The 21,022-nt window shown below is 38.6% G+C and overlaps 2 protein-coding genes across 2 annotated transcripts; one reads left to right on the top strand and one right to left on the bottom strand.

The window, feature by feature from the left end:
- Positions 1 to 53: 53 nt before the first annotated feature.
- LOC117290204 (malectin-A-like) lies at positions 54 to 5,071 on the top strand. Its single transcript, XM_033771462.1, has 3 exons — positions 54 to 515; positions 2,960 to 3,139; positions 5,057 to 5,071. The coding sequence occupies exons 1-3, from the start codon at positions 120 to 122 to the stop codon at positions 5,069 to 5,071; spliced, it is 591 nt and encodes a 196-aa protein (XP_033627353.1). The 5' UTR covers positions 54 to 119.
- A 10,231-nt stretch (positions 5,072 to 15,302) lies between these two features.
- Positions 15,303 to 19,148, bottom strand: LOC117290689 (tripartite motif-containing protein 55-like). The gene is made up of 2 exons (XM_033772210.1): positions 19,036 to 19,148; positions 15,303 to 17,677 (listed from the first exon to the last, which is right to left on the bottom strand). Exon 2 carries the CDS (start codon positions 17,655 to 17,657, stop codon positions 15,663 to 15,665), a length of 1,995 nt encoding a protein of 664 aa, XP_033628101.1. The 5' UTR covers positions 17,658 to 17,677; positions 19,036 to 19,148; the 3' UTR covers positions 15,303 to 15,662.
- Between the last annotated feature and the right edge of the window lie 1,874 nt (positions 19,149 to 21,022).

The following is a 21,022-nucleotide window of genomic DNA, read 5'->3' as shown; positions in this document are numbered from 1 at the left end:
AGTCAACGTTTTGTACATGTGGCCAACCACGATCAAACACGATACACTGTGTGTACAATGCGTACGCAGCGCTCGGGGACCAATTGTGTGTAGTGACTGCTGCTAATTCACCGCACAAAATGTCAAATAGACCGAATTTTATACCAATTTCCAATTTTCATTTCAGCATGAAACATCTGACATATTTCACGGTCCTCTTGACATGTTTCCTTCACTGCATTTCACCGTCAAATGCCATTGCCGATGTGGTGTTCGCCGTCAACTGTGGCGGCCCCGCGCATCGGGATGTGTACGGCGTGGAATATGAGAGTGACCCGCTGGAGGTTGGGGTTGCCTCGGACTTCGGAAAAAGTCTTTCTGTGATCGGGCGTGTGCCGCCACAAGATGCAATCCTCTACCAGACGGAGCGATATGATGTGAATACCTTCGGCTATACAACCGCAATCGAAGAAGATGGAGATTATGTGCTTGTGTTGAAATTTTGCGAGGTTTGGTTTGCAGCATCCCGGCAAAAGGTTTGTGAAACATGGGGGTCTTGGCTTGAGTGAAAAAAATATTTTTATAACGACAAACTATAAACTTTATAGAGGAGTATACATGTAATATGTTAAACAAAGCTTTACAAACTAACACAAAACAGAACACGACAAAAGGGTTGATGCAAGGTGCTATTATTTATAGTTGAGATAACGTACATGTAACCCTCCTCCCGATGACAGCGGGAGGAGGGTTACGTTATCGCAACTAGCAGTGCTAGGCCTACTGCTATTGAAATTTACATGTATAAAAAATCGAAACAGGTCGACTCGTACCCAAGTCAACTCGTACCCAAGTCAACTCGTACCCAAAATATTGTACCCAAGTCAACTCGTACCAAAGTCAACTCGTACCTAGGTCAACTCGTACCCAGGTCAACTCGTACCCAGGTCAACTCGTACCCAAGTCAACTCGTACCGTACAACGTACGTTGTATGCCGAAACGGAGAATTTCGGTGCGGCGTGATTTTGTAAGCGATAGGAAATAAAAATGATGTTCTACCATCATATGGAGCTCACTTTTATTAATAATAATCTCACGAATTTTGTTTTTAATAATGTTTGTTCATCTCATTTCTGCTTTTTTTCCGCTATGATATTCATTCTGCTAACTTGAATGCCATGCCTGCTATCCAAATAACTGAATCTGAATCATATCTTCTTCCAGTAACTAATGAATAGGGTAGATGGCCTTAGCTTTCGATCCAATCCGGACCTTCTTCAGAGGCATAAGACAAGTACAAACAAATACATATCCATTTATAGAAAAAGAGAGGGGGAAAGGGATTAAGGAAAGGATCCAGAAAGAAGCGGGAAAATAACAGCCAATCAAAGTTCCTATTACAGAAACAATATTGGGGGCTATGAACCAATAGGAGTGAAGTGGCGAGGACAAAGGATGTTTAGAATGAAAGGAAGGGTTACTGGACCATAAAAGTGGTAAATGTATTGTTCGACAACAATGGAGGGAGACATGAAAGGGTAGGATTAGAGAGCAAGTTGCATCATGATGCAACTAACAATGGTCAATTAATAAGAATAGCAAGATCAAAGGTATGATGATTTTAAAAATAGGTATGACTTCCAGTAACTAATGTATACATGTATTTACAGTGTTTTGTTTTATTTTATTTGGTATTGTTTACATCGATTTGTTTATTATTTTTTTTTCATTTTTTTTTAATTTTATTTATTTCCCTTGTCTTTTTATCGTTTATTCTGTTTATAATTTAATGTAGGCTTTTGCTTTTTCGTCCGCTGTTGGTTTGGTCAATAAATATATATTCAGATCCATTGTGGTTTCTTTTAAATTCCTGTGTTGACGGGGTCGCCGTGAAAGGCGTTGAGAAGATCAGATGCACACCTAGTTCTTCGTATCATGGATGTATAAATAATTCTACCTCCATGTTCATATGAGACCAATTCTTTTCAATGAAAAAATATACTATGTATAAAACGCAAACCTTCATGTTTACCTGGGTGTGTTTCCTGTTAAAGTGTTCCCAAAAGAAAATTTCATGGTAAAAATTCATTCAATTCATTCATTTGCGTTATGTTCTGATTATCGTTTTCCGATTCAAACAAGTAAATTTGAACAAATATACTGTTCCACTTTTTCAAACCAAAACACTTTGCGTAAGTTCTGATTATCTTTTTCTGAATAAAAAAAAAATTCATTCTAACAAGCCTATATTAAAAAAAAAGTTCTCTGATTAATTTTCCCCACCGTAAGGCCTAAAAGTAAAAAAAAACTGCAACATGAAAAAAAAACAAGAAAACAAAAATCATTGCAACAACGAATAGCTAAATGTATGATTAACAATATAAATAAATAAATTAAACTACAATATTTATCAGTACAAGTAAACATTTATTTGGGTGCGAGTTGACTTGAGTACAAGTTGACTCAGGTACGAGTTGACTTGGGTACGAGTTGACTCGGGTACGAGTTGACTTAGGTACGAGTTGACTTGGGTACGAGTTGACTTGGGTACGAGTTGACTTGGGTACGAGTTGACTTGGGTACGAGATGACCCGAATTCTAATAGCTCATGATTGAACTTTTATTTAAATTAGTGGGTAGTTTCTTAAAAATAAACATTTTCTCCGCAGAAAATACCATACGTAAAAATAAAACAAGTCCGTCTGGATGGAGGAGGGATACAGTAACAGTGCTCAATTTGCTCATGGTTCAATCATTTGTATTATGTTTTACCTGTTTACTTGTTTACCTGTAGATTCTGGCAAAAGTTTCTTTTTTTTATAGAGCGCTTTACACTTTCAAGCCCGTTTGCTTTATGATTTAGTCTCAAACAAGATTCAACCATTTCCCTCATGAAATATACTTTTAAGTTTGACCAGGCTTGTTGTTCACAGTGGCTAGACTCTAAAGAATGTTATTATATCTCACTTCTCTTGACAGGTTTTTGATGTTGTCCTCAATGATCTACACACCGTTGTCTCGGGGTTAGACATCTACGATATCGCTGGTAGGGGTACGGGTCATGATGAACTCATTCCATTCACAATCACCAAAGGCAAGCTAAAGCTGCAAAAGGAAGCGTCTACCTTTGATGGAGAGCTACTGATGGAATTTGTCAAGGTATGTACATGTTCTTTTTTTTTTGCAATTCGCCAGACACACCAGGCCTGAAGTAAGCTTGGGCGATATCACGATTATTATCGAATATCGCGATATTAATTTGGACACGATTTCGATATCGGATGGATTTGGTTTTAATCGAAATATCGATATATCGCGATATATCGCGATAATTGCAATATATCGATATATCGATTAAATATCGCGATGTATTTGCTAGCTGAGACATCTTGCACCCCATAGGTTTGGAGTAAAACCAGAAGAATAGGTCATTAGAACACCTCTCTTATGCTAGGACTGTCTCTTCTACAACTTTCACTTGGAGTTTTAAGACTGATGATGACAAATTTCATTAATCGCGATTATATCGAATATCGCGATATTTTTGGCGATATATCGTGAATAAAATAAATCGATATCGCCCAAGCTTAGCCTGAAGGCCACTTCAAGGTGTGGGCAACAAAAAAAATATTTCAGAGGCCGTTGCCACTTACTCCTAGGGCTGAAACAGGTATTCCATACGGATGAGCAGGAAGCACTACATGTACCTCCCCAATTTTACATAGCAAGTGTCACGACAGGGATTCGAACCCACACTCTGCTGATCAAACACCAGAGCTTGAATCCAGTGCTCTTAACCGCTCGGCCGTGACACGCCATGTTACATGTAACTCTTCCTATGGCTATAACAATATTGTAGTGCCAGTGGCTTCCTACAATAGCGCTCAGGGGCCGATTTAACAAAGATCTTAGATTGATCGCAACTACAAATCAATCATAGTTGCTAAGTAAAGTGTGATGTCACAAAACAAATCACTATGGTGATACTGAAATTTGTCTTGCGATGAATTGCATTGCTTTGTGAAATCGGCCCCAGGTCTGCAGTCAAGTTAATGTAGACTCAGGCCCGGTCCTACTACTTGCCGTCAACTCGCCGACTTGCCGTCAACTCGCCGTCAAATCATTTTCGTGCAGTCAACTCATTAAATTTACTTGAAAAATTTATAAATGGGGCACGGAAGTGTTAAGTCTGGGCTAAACTACATATTTCTCATGGTTTTCGGTACAAATTCATTCACAAAAACGACTTTGTGTTGACAAAAAAAGTACCAATCATTGACATCTTGGGCCTAGATTAATCCAACGAAAAAGCAAGATGGTGGCCGACGGTTTTGCTGCTTCGAGATAATTTTTTCACAAGAAAAAAAACTCAATTTTTATTCCGAAATATGACCTAAAACTTACGCAAATTCTCTTTCACGATCACCGTTCTATGCTTCTTTTGTGGATTTTAAATGTATATTGGAGGAGTTGACGGCGAGTTGACGGCACAAGTGAGTTGACGGCAAGTAGTAGGACCCCTCAGGCCTGATACTTCACAGAGGCAACAAAGAGATCGCCACCATGCTCCCTGGTCATTGCCTTGGTGCCCCTTGAAATGACTGTTAGACTCCGATAAATAGATTTAGCATTTTGTTTTTTTATTTTTTATACATAACAATAAACTAAACAATTTGGTGCAACATCCAAAATGGGAGGTTGCGGGGACGAGTAACATGTTATTTAATTTACTTGGCCTTACTTGGTTTGTTAAATGGACCTTGCACATGATATCCAGGCCTGATACTTAACAGAGGCAACAGAGGCGATTGCCTCCGTTGCCCCTTGTCATTGCCTTGGTGCCCTTGAAATGCTCCAGTAGAATTTTACAATTTCCTCATAGGGTGCCCTATGACAAAGAGAAATTGCCTTGGTGCCCTTGCCCTTTCAAAAACGAAACATACAGCCCTGGATATCATATCAGTAGGGTGCACTCACCTAAGTATAAAGACGGTCGTTCATTTGCCAAATTCGGTGCCCCATGTACAAATCTGTGCATTTTGATTGTTTTTTCATCGTTTTACCTCTTACATGTAGATGGCGCCTAGATGATGTCAATGCAAGGTTGATTATATTATAAGTTATCATACAAGCATGACTGGAATACAGAAAAATATAGCGCTTTTGCGTCCCATCTTCCAGTCTCATGTGCAACGCGCAAAGTTTAAAATTTCAGAACGTTGTTTCGCACACACAAAGTTTAGAATGAAGTTTTTGCACTGTCCGTATACGGAGAGTGATGCATTGACACTCAATAAAAACAGAGGAAGTACATGTAGTATATAAAACAGAGGAAGTATATGTTTCTATCCCCCTAGAAGTTTGAGCATCTGATTGGTGGATTAGCGCATACTGGAAGATAATAGCTGACAATATATCTGTGGGAAATTATAATCCTTTAAAACATATCTTCTGAATGAGTTTCAGACCTGATAGTGATAAAAGTAATTAGTCGGACTGAATCCTTTTACGTCATCGGTCACACTTCATGGACCATGTGGTTGCGCTTACATGCTACCGGCAATGTACAAATATGTAATGTAGCTTCAGCGTCCCGCATTACCTTTAGGACACATTAAAGACATTGGACACTATTGGTAATTGTCAAAGACCGGTCGTCTCACTTGGTGTACCTTAAAATATATGCATAAAATAACAAACCTGTGAAAATTTGAGATCAATTGGTCTCTGAAGGTGCGAGATTACAATGAAAGAAAAAACACCCTTGTCACACGAAGTTGTGTGCTTTCAGATGCTTGATTTCGAGACCTCAAATTCTAAATCTGAGGTCTTGAAATCAAATTCGTGGAAAATTACTTTTTTTCGCGAAAACTACTCCACTTCAGACATGTCCGAGGGAGCCGTTTCTCACAATGTTTTATATAACCTCAGGTTTTATGCTAATAACCACATGTATTTTGAGTAATTACCATTAGTGTCCACTGCCTTTAACACACTGTGTATTACTACAGCTTTGTTGGTGTAGCAAAAGAATTAAGAACACACACTTATCAGCCTGGTCACTGGACACTATTTGTAATTACTAAAAAATAATTGTTATTAATGTTAGCAAAAAAATTACTTGGGACAGAGCAATTGAGAGTTGTCTATCAAACATTGTGAGAAAGGGCTCTCTCTGAAGTAGAGAGAAAAAAGAGGTAAATTCTCGCTCAAATATTAAAAGACTTGAGGCCTGAAGCCTTTTTTTATTCAGTTAAATAAAAAATACACATACTGTACACATGTACATGTAGGCCTACTCTACTGTTTAATATATTTAGGGGAAGTGAGTTAATAAATTGAAAAATGTTTCAATGTTGACTTTAGTATGATCTACTTTCATTTTTGTTGGCTAATGAAGAACATAATTAATCTTATATTTAAAAAAACATTACCCAGTGCGATTCAAAAAACAGTTCCTGCATGGTAAACCGTCTCAGGAAGTTCCCCTCATTTTGATTCTGGTTGTAAACACAATAAGCTGCAAGCCCTGTAGCAATAGCATGTAGGGCCTAGTCATGCGGGGTTTTTGCCACAATGCAAGCCCAGGTACATGGATCTGTCTACGTACAAATGTAACTTTCCCAAGCCTTCCAACGGAGACCCAAAGAAATGCAGTAATAATTTTGATATTAAAGTTATAAACTTAACCTGGCAATTCAACCCGATGATCTCTTTCCAGGAGAGAACATTTCAAATACAATTTGATTCATCTCCATCTGCACGAAACACATTCGTTTCAAATTCAGGCTCTTTTAAAGCTATCTGATATTCTGCAATCGGTCACAGCTAATGACAAGTTGTGTCATACCGAGTTAGCGTGATCAGGTGTGTCCATACACACAAAGAAGCTTGTAGCGAGAGTATAGTGATGAGTGTCCCATTGGGATGACTGTCCTGGTGGAGTAAAGCCACAAAAAAAAACATGTTTGAGGCTGCTTTCTTTGTTATTTATTTTTTATTACTTTTTAAAAAAAAATTTTTTTTTTTTAATTGGGAGTTGAATAAAGAAAAATGTACTAGTGTGGGACTCGAACCAATGACCTTTGGATTAAAGATGCTATGTCAGATTTTTGGCCGATTTGACCCCAAAATTTTGATCTAAAATTCAATCATATCAAAAGGTATTTTGATGGGGGCAGAGAAAGTTACAAGCTTTCATTTGAGTCATTGCTCGAAAAAGTCCACCAATTATTAGTAGCAGTGAAATAAAGTGCTCAAAATTTTGTCAGGATCACGACAATATATCACGTGACCAATTCTTATGTGTTTTATAAGAAACGTTTTAAATTTTTGTTATGGTTCCTGACCATTAATAGTAAAAGTTAAACTTTTTTTCGTTAGAGCGGGTGATACTCTTTGAAATACCATTCACTCAAAAAAATCTATTTTTTAATGTTTGGGGCCAAAAATCTGACATAGCATCTTTAACGTGACGGCACTTAACCAACTGAGCTATCTAGCCCTGTACGTTGGCAGTCTCCCTATTTTTACAACACATTTTAGCGATCTCAGACAAAAACAAAAGCAAATTTGAAAAACAGCCTTGTTGCTACTTGACGGTTGTCTTTAACAAATGTGTCGGCCGGACATTTAACAACAACAACATTAAAAAGGTCCTCCGCCTTCCTTTTATTAAAAAGGCAGGATGCCAAACATATTTTTTTTTTTTTTGGCTTAATATAGCAAGATTCCCCAGGAGTACTTCTTGGTTTTACTGTGGCCTGTTGTTATGGCTGAGTAGCTTTCAAATTGACTAGCCCATGGGGGGGGGGGATGATGGAACGCAGAGTGCATCTGTCGATTACTTTACACTAATTGTATGAGAGTACATTGTAATTTTAAATATGAAAATGAATAGTAGACTTGCGGGTAACCATGTGTAAAAATCTCTTTTGAGGGAGTGTTTGCTCTGAAAAGAGCCGGTTTGGTCTTGACGTTTCGAACAGTATACTCTGCTCGTCTTCAGGAGAATGTATGATTTTGTAGTGCAAGGCTCAAAATTGAGGGGAATATCCTCAAGACAGCAAGGCTTATCATGTACAATGTAGCTCAATTCTTTTACTAAACCAGCAGGGGCCTGGAATTTCGTCTATGAACATGTTGAAAGGGCAAGGGCATTTTCATTTTGCAAGGGGCACTTCCATTGGAAAATGTTAAAGTCAATGCAAAAGGCCAAGACCAGTGGCAACGCAGGCCATGGTTATAAACTATTTTGGACTGTGCCATACAGTTATATTACGCGATATTAGCAATGTTGATGTGGAGGAGGAATTTTATTCAAACTCCTTTAATATACTAAACTACACAAACTATTTGCAAAACCAACTACTTTCAGAACTACTTGTACACGTACATGTACTGTATGTGAAGAAAAAACAGCAAATTGGCAAAAACGGATAATTTTATGAAACTTGATACAGAATTCAATTAAGGTCTTTTCAGAGAAAGAGAATCTCGCATCGATTCAAAGCCGGTGCTGAACTCGACCCTTTGCACCCTTTGCAGGTTATTGGAAACAGAGTGAATCTATCATGTGTGTTTGCCATAGGGCATGATCGGCAACTGGATGAATTATTCATTAGGGCTGTAGTTACAGCTTCAGGACAGTGCACAGTGTTTACACAGCAATAGGTCTGGGCGAATAACTTGAATAGCCGGTTAATGGCGAAAAGTTTTTCCTTACCGTAACCACGAATACTGTTTTTTACCTAACCGGATATCCGCAAGGGGCACGGATACCTTTTAATAAACCGGATAGTCCTCTAATTACAACCAAGAAACCAGATTTAGTATTATCCGCGATCGTCATGACGACGACCGATAGGAAGGTTTTGTCTAAATCCTTATGAAACTTCTAATAAGACAGCATACATGTAAAACAGCATAAAATAAGTATTCATAAATACCTCAGACAGTTTCGCTATTCCTATTGGTGGAGAGCGCGTCACGTGGGTGTGTATAAACCTTTGTTTATGACCGGTAAAAAGTGTTAATTCATGGGCGTGACACGCGACCTTGCACCTGTTCTTATTAGACAGTTTCTTCATTCCTATTGGTCGAGAGCACCGGCTGAATCAGTTGTGCCACATCACGCGATACGCGCGACGCACACAGCATTCCCTTATAAGGAGCTGTTTACCTGAGGGCGGCGGAGGGCTTAACCATTTCATAGCTGGAGGGGTGTTGTGTTGAAAGAAATCATTTATAACAATTATATTTTTTGCATTTATTTTACTTTTTGACCAAAAAGTGATGATGTTTTTGACCGAAAAAGGTATATGAATGGGAATCAAAGTGTGTTGAATCGGTTTTCAACTAGTGGTTTTAACCCGCCGAGGCCTGGTTCTTTATAATTTACCTCGACTTTGTCTCGGTAAAATTATCAAGAACCAGGCCTCTTGGGATTAAACCACTAGTTGAAAACCTCTTCACACATTGATTCCCTTAGTTAAAACAGTGACATTTCCGACGTTTTTTGTTGAAAGATTACAAAAGTTTTCCTTCTAAACGACGACGTTGAGTCAATCACGATATCAAAAGAAAAGACAAATTGCCATCTTTAAAGGAAAATTTCAGAATTGGATTTTGCTAACAGTTGCTGGCAGTGTACATGTAGGCACTTTATGTAATCCACCACATCTTTCATTTTCACACAACACTTAGGAAACATGTCATAGAATTATTTCTTAAATAGTTGTATTGGGAAAATGTTTTACCTTATGGGGGGGGACTTACTTCTGTTGATGTGTTTAGTTTTACTAATTTCTAAAAAACTACAGCACCTCAACAAGTAATATTTTAAGGGACGCTTTCTACTATCATTATCTTCAAAACATGTACAATGTATGCCTAGCACATTAAAAATGTAATTAAAATATGAATAATTGCGTAGTTTTTTTACTGATCTAACAGTGTAAAGCCTGGATAAGCCCGGATAAGTCCGACGGTCTTGTATTTTACAATTCAATAACAATACCTACATGTAGCTCTGTTTCTGAACAGAACAAAATTATGTGCAAACATTTACTTTGGATCTGATAAATACGATTCAATTTTGTTGGCCCATCTCTTTGCAATGTTGGTTCTTCTTTTTACAATGCATTTTACACAACACTGAGGGCCTAAAGGCTCTACAATACACCCGATCCAAAGGATGAAGCAATAATGGTTAAATGGTGTTTGAAGCTTTGCATGGGTTTGGAGAATAGGAGAAACTATAAAAATAAATAGTGAGCTTGCGGGTACAACCATGAGTAAAATCTCTTTTGAAGGAGTGGTGGCTCTGAAAAGAACCGGTTTGGTCTCGACGTTTCGAACAGTATACTCTGCTCCTGAAGACGAGCAGAGTATACTGTTCAAATTGTTGAGACCAAACCGGCTCTTTTCAGAGCCACCACTCCTTCAAGAGAGATTTTACTCATGGTTGTACCCGCAAGCTTACTATTCATATTTATATTTATACATAGTTTCTCTTAATAATGGTTAAGTGTCTCGCTCAAGGACACAAGTGTCAAGATCAGCAATCTGCTTGAGTCCACTGTGCTTGACACCAAGTGATACACCATTAACCGTATCATTCAAGATGTTGACATGAAATTTTAACAATGCTTTGATTGGAGCAGGGGTGCATTAGTTGGAGTGTGCATTCAGACTGTTATTGTTAACAAAGCAGTAGGCCTAGGATAACTCTGCTGGAACAGATGGCGTATATTTACAGTATAAACAATGGGAGGTACTGTGTATTGTTCATGCATAGCTGAAGATACTCGTTAATTTCATTGCTAATTGCTGGACCAAAGAGTTGAGGATTTACATGTTAATGGATCAAAGAGGAAAAATGATTTCCTGTATTTCCTGCTTTGTATAAAATTATCAATATTTTCATCCAAAAAGTGCATTTTAGACCTACATTTTGTACATTGTTAATACTGTACATTGTACAAATTATGTATGATGTTTCATGACATAGTAAAGCAATGAACTCAATTGCCTTCATGCCCCAGGTTATTGCCTTGGTGCCCCTTGAAATGCTCCAATTCAACTTCAAGGTTTCTGTCATTATGCAGATGCAGTGTATTGACATACAGATAAATTTCCTTGCCCTTACATGAACAAAGTACATACGTACACCAGTCATGACAGTTAGTGTAATGCACTTATGCGTAATGCGCATGATGTATGTAAGTCTGAACACTGTGCAATGTACAAGATGCCTGGAGTTATGGAGGCTGCGGATGCCGTCGCCTCTGTTGCCTCTGGTATTGGCCTTCACGCCCTTTCAAAAGGTTCCCATAGAAGTTACAAGCAACCACAATCTTTTCTGAGTTATCCCTTAAATTTCGAAGTGACTGGCCATTGGCCAACAGGACCAGTTTATACTAGCTTGGCACTTCACTAGTCCATCACCTTTTACACTAATAATAATAATAACAAGACATTTGTAAAGCGCCTATTGCAAAAAGCCTCTAAGCGCATAAAGAGAACAATAAAATAAACAATGATAAAAAGATACAAGATACAAATAAGCAAATTACAAAAAGGCAGCTTTAAACAATTGAGTTTTCAACAGGGACTTAAAAGATTGTAAAGAATTAGCTTGGCGATAATGCACGTGAAGACTATTCCAAAGAAACGGTGCGGCATAAGAAAAAGATCTGTAGCCATAAAAAATGGAAGCATGTTTCAAATGAAATAAAGAAGCTTTTGAAACCATTTTAAACTAAGCTAGCCAGCTGGACCACATAGCGTGAATTCTGACTGGTCCTCTAGTGTTTTAACTTTAACCAGCGGACCACTGTTGAGGGAGAACGCTGCTTTCTTCAGCCATCTGTTGACAGAATTGCATTTAAAAAAGGATTAATTATTAAACTTTTATTATGACATGTACTGATTATCTTCAGCTGGTGCCATGAAGAATTTGAAAAAAGAAATTGTGCACACATGTATACAGTAGTGATGTATCGTGGTCTAAATAAGAGCACCCGACTCAAGCTCTGGTGTTTCTGTTTATCAGAGTGTGGGTTCGAGAGTCGGAACTCTTGTGTCCTTTGGCGAGACACTACACTATTATTGCTGCGTCCTTCGGATGGGACATAAAGCCCTTGGTCTTGTGTGTGTGTGTAATGCACATAAAAGAACCCAGGGCACTAGTCCTGAAGAGAAGGGTCTGATCAGCAGCATATTGCACCACAGCACATTGTAAACCACCATATGTAATTCAAATGTAATCCCACAGATACCTTGCAAGAAAAACTGTACAGTACAGCGTCACTGAGTGACCGATAATGCGCGAAACTTAAGAAGCAACTTTGTCCAGAAATGCTGATAGTGAATTTAAAGACCTGTTGAACGAAAATGTCAAGTCGTGAACTTTGCTGAATTTCATTTAAAATGTTTCAATCAATAAGGAAATCAAGTCATATCTGTATGACTATAAATAGATTTTAATCGTGTAAAAAAAAACAATCATTTTGAATACCCTTAACCAGCGCTTTTCTGAAAGATTCCCAAAAAGCGCCGTTACGAAATCACTCATGTTACGTCATAGTTGGGAGCTTCAATTTGTAGCCGCTTTGTAACTGTTGCAGCTAGAGGTATAACAAAGAAAACTCCCATACATGATGTCAAAGCATTGACATTGTGACGCGCGCCATCAACGGCAGAAGTGTTTTAAGTCCCACCAGAAATCTTATCAAGCTCATTTATTTTTCTGGAAATATTTTTTTTGTTTTTTAAGAGGCTGAGAGACATTAGGGCCTAAACATTTGTTACGTATTTTGTAAGCATTTAGCATTGGTTTCTATTGGAGTTTGTTATACAGTTGGTGCATCCTTCAGCGCCCACCCTACTGCTCCACTCCCCCAATCAATCAAGCATGTCAATTGGGTTTTGTTCGCGGCAATTTCCCCATGCTTTAATATTAATAAATTTCATAGAAACAAAAGAATGTGCTTCTTTGTATTATTTCTTGTGTTGTCCTCAAGAAAGAAACTGCTTTTCATGCGAAGTAGCATGAAAATGAGAAAACACTCTTACCAATGAGAAAATGGTTGACTGCATTTCAACATTTACTCAGATCATGTACAAGCCTTGGATTTTGTATAATTTCCTGGCAGTGCATGGTGATATTTTGCCTGAATAAACAATCATTGAAAATTAAGAGGCACCCACTGATGGTGTTGTGGGTGCTTTGTGCTAAATCATGGCGGGACCATTCACTGTACCCACTACAGTAGAATTTACCAAGGCATTGGTGTGGGTTTTTTTTCTTCTCCGTTATTTATCTGTTTTTGTTTAGTTTGTTTTGCAAGTGCACTATTGCGCTACCCACCCAGGCTATACTGTGTGCATGCATGCATGGTGTGAGATATATGGTGGACTCAGTGCGTCGATGTGGCTGTTTTGAGCTAGCCAGGGTTGTTACAATAAATGCATGCTGAAGACAGGACCACGCAATCTCAAAACGCATCCTTGTGGAGCGTGCTTTTGTTCTTTCCTTTGTACAAGTTTCCCATACATTTTACACAAAAATTTCCTTGTGTAGAGCACGGGCCCAGTCTTTAGAATTCCCCTGTGAAGACCTTTTACTTTCCCGTGTCTGTTTTTTCCTTGGTCTCCATCTATAGATGCCTGTAAAAGTTGCCTTGTGCGACAAGGTCGTAAGACGTGTCAGATTGCCTCAAAGTGCACCCCCCCCCCCCCCTTGCCCACCCTCAGGTGTGTTAATTGGGGTGCGGATGGACACGCTCATCACACATCAACGTGATGCGTGACATTTCCACCTGCACAACTTTCTGCACCTGTACGCAGATTGCACTATTCCAAACCATTTCACAGTACTCTGTGGTATAAAGCCAGATTCGTACTTCCTGCGAATGCAAATGCAATAAAATTGTTGACGTCACAAATTAACAACAAGTGATTTGCAAAACATGAAAACAGCTTGCGATTTCAAAATTCGCTTCGCATTCGCAGGAAGTACATGTACATAGGAGCAGGGCTTTTCATACACAAAGTACACACTGTGCATGACCTAAGATTTCTCCTGGCTAATGGTGCCCTTATGCCTTGGTGCCCTTGTCCTTTCAAAAACAAAGTGAACAGGTCTGTTAGAGCAGATTATAGAGATGAATTGTGTTTTAGTCACAATTTATTTGACAAGCAAAATATAATGTTTTAATATAAAAATAGTTGTAAAAGAAAATTTACAATAATTATCAGTTTATTTTAGTTTTAGTACATTCTGATTCCCATTTACAGGCATTAAAAATTTAAAATAATTATTAATATGAATGTGACCTTATTGAACAAACGTGCCTTTTAGTGCATGTTGAACTACATATTGTACATTATAGGCCATTCACATGTTGTTGAACACTTGTTGACTGGCAATGAGGTAAATATTGCATGTCTATTCCTGCAGGACCAGGAGAGGGACCTATTTCCTAAGGCTGAAGGCTGAGGGAAATAGGTCCCTCCTCTGGTCACTCACAGGCCCGAGGGGGAATAGACGTACACTATTTACTGAATTAGGCCAGTCCATAATGTGCCAGTCCATAATTTGTTTTATAACACCTTGGGTCAAAAATGTGAAATAAGAAAGAAACTTTTTAGTTGCTAGTCCATCATTCATGTCAAGAGAGGGCGCTGTAACCAGTCAAAAATTATAAGTCTATTGCCCACACATGGAACTATTTCCTGCAAAGCGTACACACACAGTGTCTCAATGCAGGTCTAGTTCCTGATGGCGTAAATCTCATGCATGTGACCGTGTTTCAGCCAACCAGAAAACAGAACTAGCAAGCGGTGTAATATAAAAGTACATAATAATCTGCTTCACTGATGAAATTGTTGTGTCCATGCGACCATGGTGCAACAAGGTTATTTTGGGTTATTGAGTATATTTGTACAGTTCGTCTTGTATCTAATCGTGATTCCTCAACAAATTTGTATCTGGCATAAAAGTCACAGTGGAACAACATAATATCTTATAGGAACACGTTGCCTTTTGAGCGGTCGAGTTGGTCTTTGAAAAGCGTTTGTAACCATTTGTTATAAAAAGCATAAGATGTTGTAAAAGTACAATACAATGATCCACACAAACATGCCACGAAATTGCCAGTTTTTGTTTTACCTCGTCGACTAACACGGTCGGCTAATGGAAGTCAAATATTGACTCCCATAAATGACCGACCGTGTTAGTTCGCAAAGTAAAAGGAAAACCACGCAATTTCGAGGCAAATTTGTGTGGATCATTGTATTCTACCTTTTAAACATCTTTCCAACCAAATGCATTTTATAACAAACAGTTACAAACGCTTTTTATAGACCAACTCGTCCGATCCAAGGCAAGCGTTTCACGTAAACAGTAATTTAGGAGATTTACAACCTTTTTGTTCTGAAACAACGTAATGTACATCATGCCATATTGCCTCCTTTGCCTTTGGCTTCAGACATTTCAGATTGTGGATGCTCTTCAAGGTTGTATTCAGGATAAGGAAATTGTTTGTCCAGATTCTCTGCTAAATCAAAAACAAGGTACATCTACAGTGTTCACTTCCAGTAAAACCAAAGCTACAATGTACATGAACTAGGGTAATGTGCATGCTATGATACTATTGTTTTAGTTGTTTTGGTTTGTTCACTTTAGCATGTTCCAAGGTGAGGTCTTACTGTTGTACCGGGAAACAACTTGGAAGATGTTTACTGATGTTTTTGCTGCCACTACAAGATTGCCTGATGGTGTGAATGTGATGTCATAGGCGTTACCACAATCCTCAATGACACATCCAATGCCATCAGGACTGTACTGACATATTCTATTGTTTTGTGTTGTCCTATTATATTGAGCAACAAAGATACTTCCATCTTTATCACAGCACACACCATAGGATGATTCAGACTGATCAGTATCTCCTGAGAACACCTTTCCACCCTTATAATCAACTGAGTGTAAATGTGTATCACCTCTACTGCTGTAGATAATCCTCTCCTTGTATGAAGTCAAATAGTGTACATTTACTTTAGTAGAGAATGTTCTGCTGAGTGATCCATCAGGGTTGTAGAGTGAGATCTTCTGCCCTTCTTTATAACCCACTGCTATGAGATTGTTTTCATCCACTGCAAGGCATGATGGGGAGAAGTCTCTTACACTTAGTTGGAACTGATAGAGGGGCATATATTTCCTGTTAAAAACCTTGACTTCTCTTTTGTCAATCACATACAGGTGATCATTATTGTCCACAGTGAGTGCTGTTGGTTTAGTAAGTCCTGTGACTTTTAATCTTTGTAGGCAGTGAGTAGATTGTGATTTGTCTGCTGCTAATTGAGGTTTTAATGAAAACAATGCATTGTGTGTTGTATCTAGTACTACTATTTCATTGTCGGAGAAAGCTGCAACCGATTTCGCCCACTTAAATATTGTGTTCCCAATTTTACTAACACTTTCCTTCAGTTTCCACTCCTGTTTTGTATGGATTGTTTCATGTTCCTTGGCCTGAGCCTCTGCTTTAGCTTGTTGATCATCTTCCAGCACCAGTCTTCCCACTGACCTTTCACCTTCTTCAAACTCAAGAAAGGAAAGCCTGTCAGACACAATCTCACCTTGTTTCTTAGTTAGTTCATCAAGATTGTTTATAAGTTTCAGTTTGAAATCCATAATCTCGTGAGAGCTTGCTTGGGTCATGAACTGATTCACTTCATCCAGCTTGTGCTCTACCTGGGTCACTTCTTTTGTGTTGGTTGCCTCTGCAGTTTCAAATGTCTGGACTCTGTCTTTGTAAACACTCTCTGCCTCTTGCTTCAGCTGCTTTTCCTCTTCGGTGATCTTTGCTCTCTCCTTGGCAGCCTTCTGGGAGATTTTCATATTGGTTTCAGCATATGAAGATTCCAGTTTCTTGCGAGACTCACTGGCTTGTTCCATGGCAGTTTGAATATCAGCCTTGCAACTCTCAGCGATTGCAACCAGCTCTGCGACTTCCTGTTTGCATTTGTCTAAAGCCTCAGGTATACCAATAAGGTCATGTTTTGGATTTCCATGATCAAGAACAGTACATGTTGTGCATTCTAACTTCTGGCATGTGTTGCAGTAGATGTTGAGAGTCTGATCACTGTGCTTGCCACACTTTGGAATGTATTCCCTGATTTTACTGCGGTAAGTTACTACACCTGATTGCAGTTGAGCAAGTGAGTAGATCTTATGTGATTTCAAGGTAGCAAAATGCTGATGTGCTTGTTGACATTCTTGGCAAATAAAATTGTCACAGTCAATACATCTGGAAACAGCCGTATGATCTCTTTCACAGGCTTGACATTTGACCTCTGACCCATGACCCTCCATGAGTTGCTCCTGAACAGTAAACTCATCCACCAGGGCATTGAGTTTAAAGTCCTGAGGTAGACTGTCAACCTTGTTGTCTTCTAGTGTTGTTTTCTTTCTGCACAGAGGACACAGTAGGATGGAGTTTTTAGGATCTTGTTGGTGAAGCTCCTTGAGGCATGTGAAGCAGAAGCTGTGTAGACAGTCTAGCATTGTTGGATTGATGAAGCGATTGGTGCATATTGGACATTCTAGATGATCCTTACTGATCTTATCAAGCACTGAAGTGACTGTGATACTGGCAGCCATCTTTGACATGAGCTTGTTACGATCTTTCCCTGTTGGTGCAAAAATATCAATTAACTATACTGTTAGTTCGATCTACTCATATTGTATCTTTCAATGTGTTATGATTTCAGGTGATTGTACTTGCGCAAAATACAAGGTGCTGGAACCATGTTCTTACACATTTTGTACGTAATTTTGCATTGTTCATCTTCTCACCTCTGTCCTTACTCTATGATCTTCTCAATAGTTACACATTTAATTGTGAAACAGCTTGCCAGGCAGTTATTATAGTTTGAATATTGAGTGCTTTAAGCATCCCAGGGTCAAAACAAGAAAAAAGAAAAGAAAGAAAAACAAAAAGGCAAGAACTTTTGACTAATTAATTAAATGAGCCCCTTTCAACTACAAAAACAACTCCCAGAAAAAAAAACAGAAGGAAATTCCTTAATTTTTTTATAACCCCACCACCTCCCCATGTTTGTTTTTCCTAATTGATGCTATTTTCTCGGGAAATACACTCAAGATGCAAATCCGGGGGTTGGCTTAACCCCACCCACAAGCATACAGTGTACTTTTAAAAACAAGAGTCCGACATTTTGGGCTAATGTAACGCTTAAACTTGTTAAATACATGTATGGCCATTGAGAGGTGAACATTTCTACAGTTGTTTGCCAGCAATAACTGCAATTTCCTTTGCACACAACAAAAACTTCCCGACACACTTAATAAATTTATAATGTATGTATTGCCTTTTTGTTGAGTTACAATCATAAAAACATCTTTTAACAAATACATTCTCTACGACTCAATTGTTTTGCTGCTGCACTTAGGGGGGGGGGGGGGTAGTCAGACTAACCATTCTGTGAATGACTTGTTATGGGGCTACTGTACTACAGCACACCATGTTGTGTCAAAATTATAGCCTTGTTTTTATTATTAGGTGTTCGGGCCAACAGCCCGGAACACCTCTTATTTTTGTTCAGTTTTTTACTTCTTAATACTTCTTCTTCTTCTTCTTCTTCTGAATCTTCTTTGTCCCCTCACAAAAACATCTTTCCCAAGGTTGTATGAACTTGAAACTTCGCACATAGTTAATTCATTAGGAGAAGAAACCGTTGAAGTTACGTCATGATGACGTCATCCGTGCTTGAGTTATGAAAATTCAAAGTAATTTCCCTTCCCAAGGAATTTCAAGTGTGTGAAAAGGCCAAGTAAATCTTCTAGGGAATTTTCTGGGATATTCATTTAGTGTGGAAGGAGCTCGTAAGGGGTTCTGAAGATAACAAAAGTTATAACAAAAGATAACAAAGGCAGTGACATTGTATACCTTTGCCAACATTCACATGCAAACTATTTTACCTCAGTCTAAATAATTGTCCCTACAGTTCATGGACTAACAAGTACTTACGATTGTGTAAGGTTTCAAGCAATTTCTTGGTGTTGTTGGAGGTCTTTCTTCATCAGTTTTCACCCCAAAGCTGTGACTTCTGTCTTGGCTTACTGTACACTGTTAGTGCTGGGTCTGTGTGATGCTCTAGTCCATAGTACCATGTACACTGTAGTTGGCATTATTGCTCATCACTCCCTGAAAGAAAATTCCCCTTTCTATTTATAGATCCAATGATGTCACTGTCAAGTGTAGTATACCTGTACAGTATACAATACAATTACGCCTATCGTGTACACAGACCTGGAAGGGCTGTGGAGGCCATAGCATCTACTGCTCTCTAGTCTTAGCCTTGGTGCCCCTTTCAAATAAAAGGTTCCTATGGAATGGAATGGAAGTGACTTTTACAAAATGAAAAGGGCCTTGCCCTCTCAAAGATGACATTCCAGGCCTGTATTTATAGTAACCCATAACCATGACAACTGTTTTACAAGTGAGTGTACAAAGTACAATGTGTGTTTGTGTTGGGTTTCCATTAGTGTTTTAATGGATCAGTGACTACTGACAACTCATTGTGCGTTGTTACATTACTATAAACAAAACAAAATCTTTCTGTTGTCAGATATTTTTTTTTTTACGATAAATAAACATTTATTGTGACATACAAATGATCTCATGCTGCATGGTGCCATCAAGAATATAGAATCAAGGAATTTATGCACTTATTGTACACTTTATGCCCAACACTTTTTGTCTGTAAGTAATTAGACAGTTTTGTGGTCTAGAATATTGCTGATGTAGTGATAGTAAAATAAAAAGGGTTTGTTGTTTGTAGGCTTGTTTACTTGTTTATTTGTTGTTTAGTTTGCTATAGATAATTTTCCCATCAAGGGAACTCAGCATATTCTATTCCCACCAAAACTCTGAAAGCTTAATCGTCTGGAAGTGTATGTTTTCAAGAGCGTGCTTTTGTTCTTTCCTTTGTCCCTGCACAAGTTTCCCATACATTTTTACACAAAAATTTCCTTGTGTAGAGCATGGGCCCAGTCTTTAGAATTCCCCTGTGAAGACCTTTTACTTTCCCGTGTCTGTTTTGTCCTTGGTCTCCATCTATAGTTGCCTCGTGCGACAAGGTCGTAAGACGTGTCAGATTGCCTCAAAGTGCCCCCCCCCCCCCCCCTTGCCCACCCTCTGGTGTGTTAATTGGGTCGCGGATGGACACGGTCATCACACATCACTGTGATGCGTGACATTTTCACCTGCACAATTTCTGCACACCTGTGCGCAGCTTGCACTATCCCTATCCGTTTCACAGTATTCTGTGTATAAAGCCCGGTTCATACATGTACATTCCTGTGAATGCGATACAAATTTTGACGTCACAAATTCACAACGAGTAATTTTGTGTTACTTGCCTCCACAACGCCTGCTCAACGCGAAACATAATAATATGAAAACATGAAAACAGCTTGCGACGTCAAAATTCGCTTCACATTCGCAGAATATACGAGCCGGGCTTTTCATACACAAAGAACATCCCACACTGTGCATGACCTAAAATTTCTCCTGGCTAATGGTGCCCTTACCAAGGAGAAATGCCTTGGTGCCCTTGCCCTTTTCAAAAACGAAGTGAACAGGTCTGTGAGAGCAGATGATAGAGATGAATTGTGTTTTAGTCACAATTTATTGTACAAGCAAAATAGAATGTTTTAATATAATAATAGTAGTAAAAGAAAATTTACAATAATCATCAGTTTATTTAAACAGTAGTTTTAGTACATTCTGATTCCCATTTACAGGCATTAAAAATAAAAAATAACTATTAATATGAAAGTGACCTTATTGAACAACCATGCCTTTTAGTGCATGTTGAACTATATTGTACATTATAAGCCATTCACATGTTATTGAACACTTGTTGACTGGCAATGAGGTAAATATTGCATGTCTATTCCTCCAAGGGACTTTGAGTGACCAGGAGAGGGACCTATTTCCTAAGGCTGAAGGC

This window comes from Asterias rubens, chromosome 5, assembly GCF_902459465.1.
Source record: "Asterias rubens chromosome 5, eAstRub1.3, whole genome shotgun sequence".
Classification (NCBI taxonomy): Eukaryota; Metazoa; Echinodermata; class Asteroidea; order Forcipulatida; family Asteriidae; genus Asterias; species Asterias rubens.
This window is presented reverse-complemented; position numbering and strand designations above follow the sequence as displayed.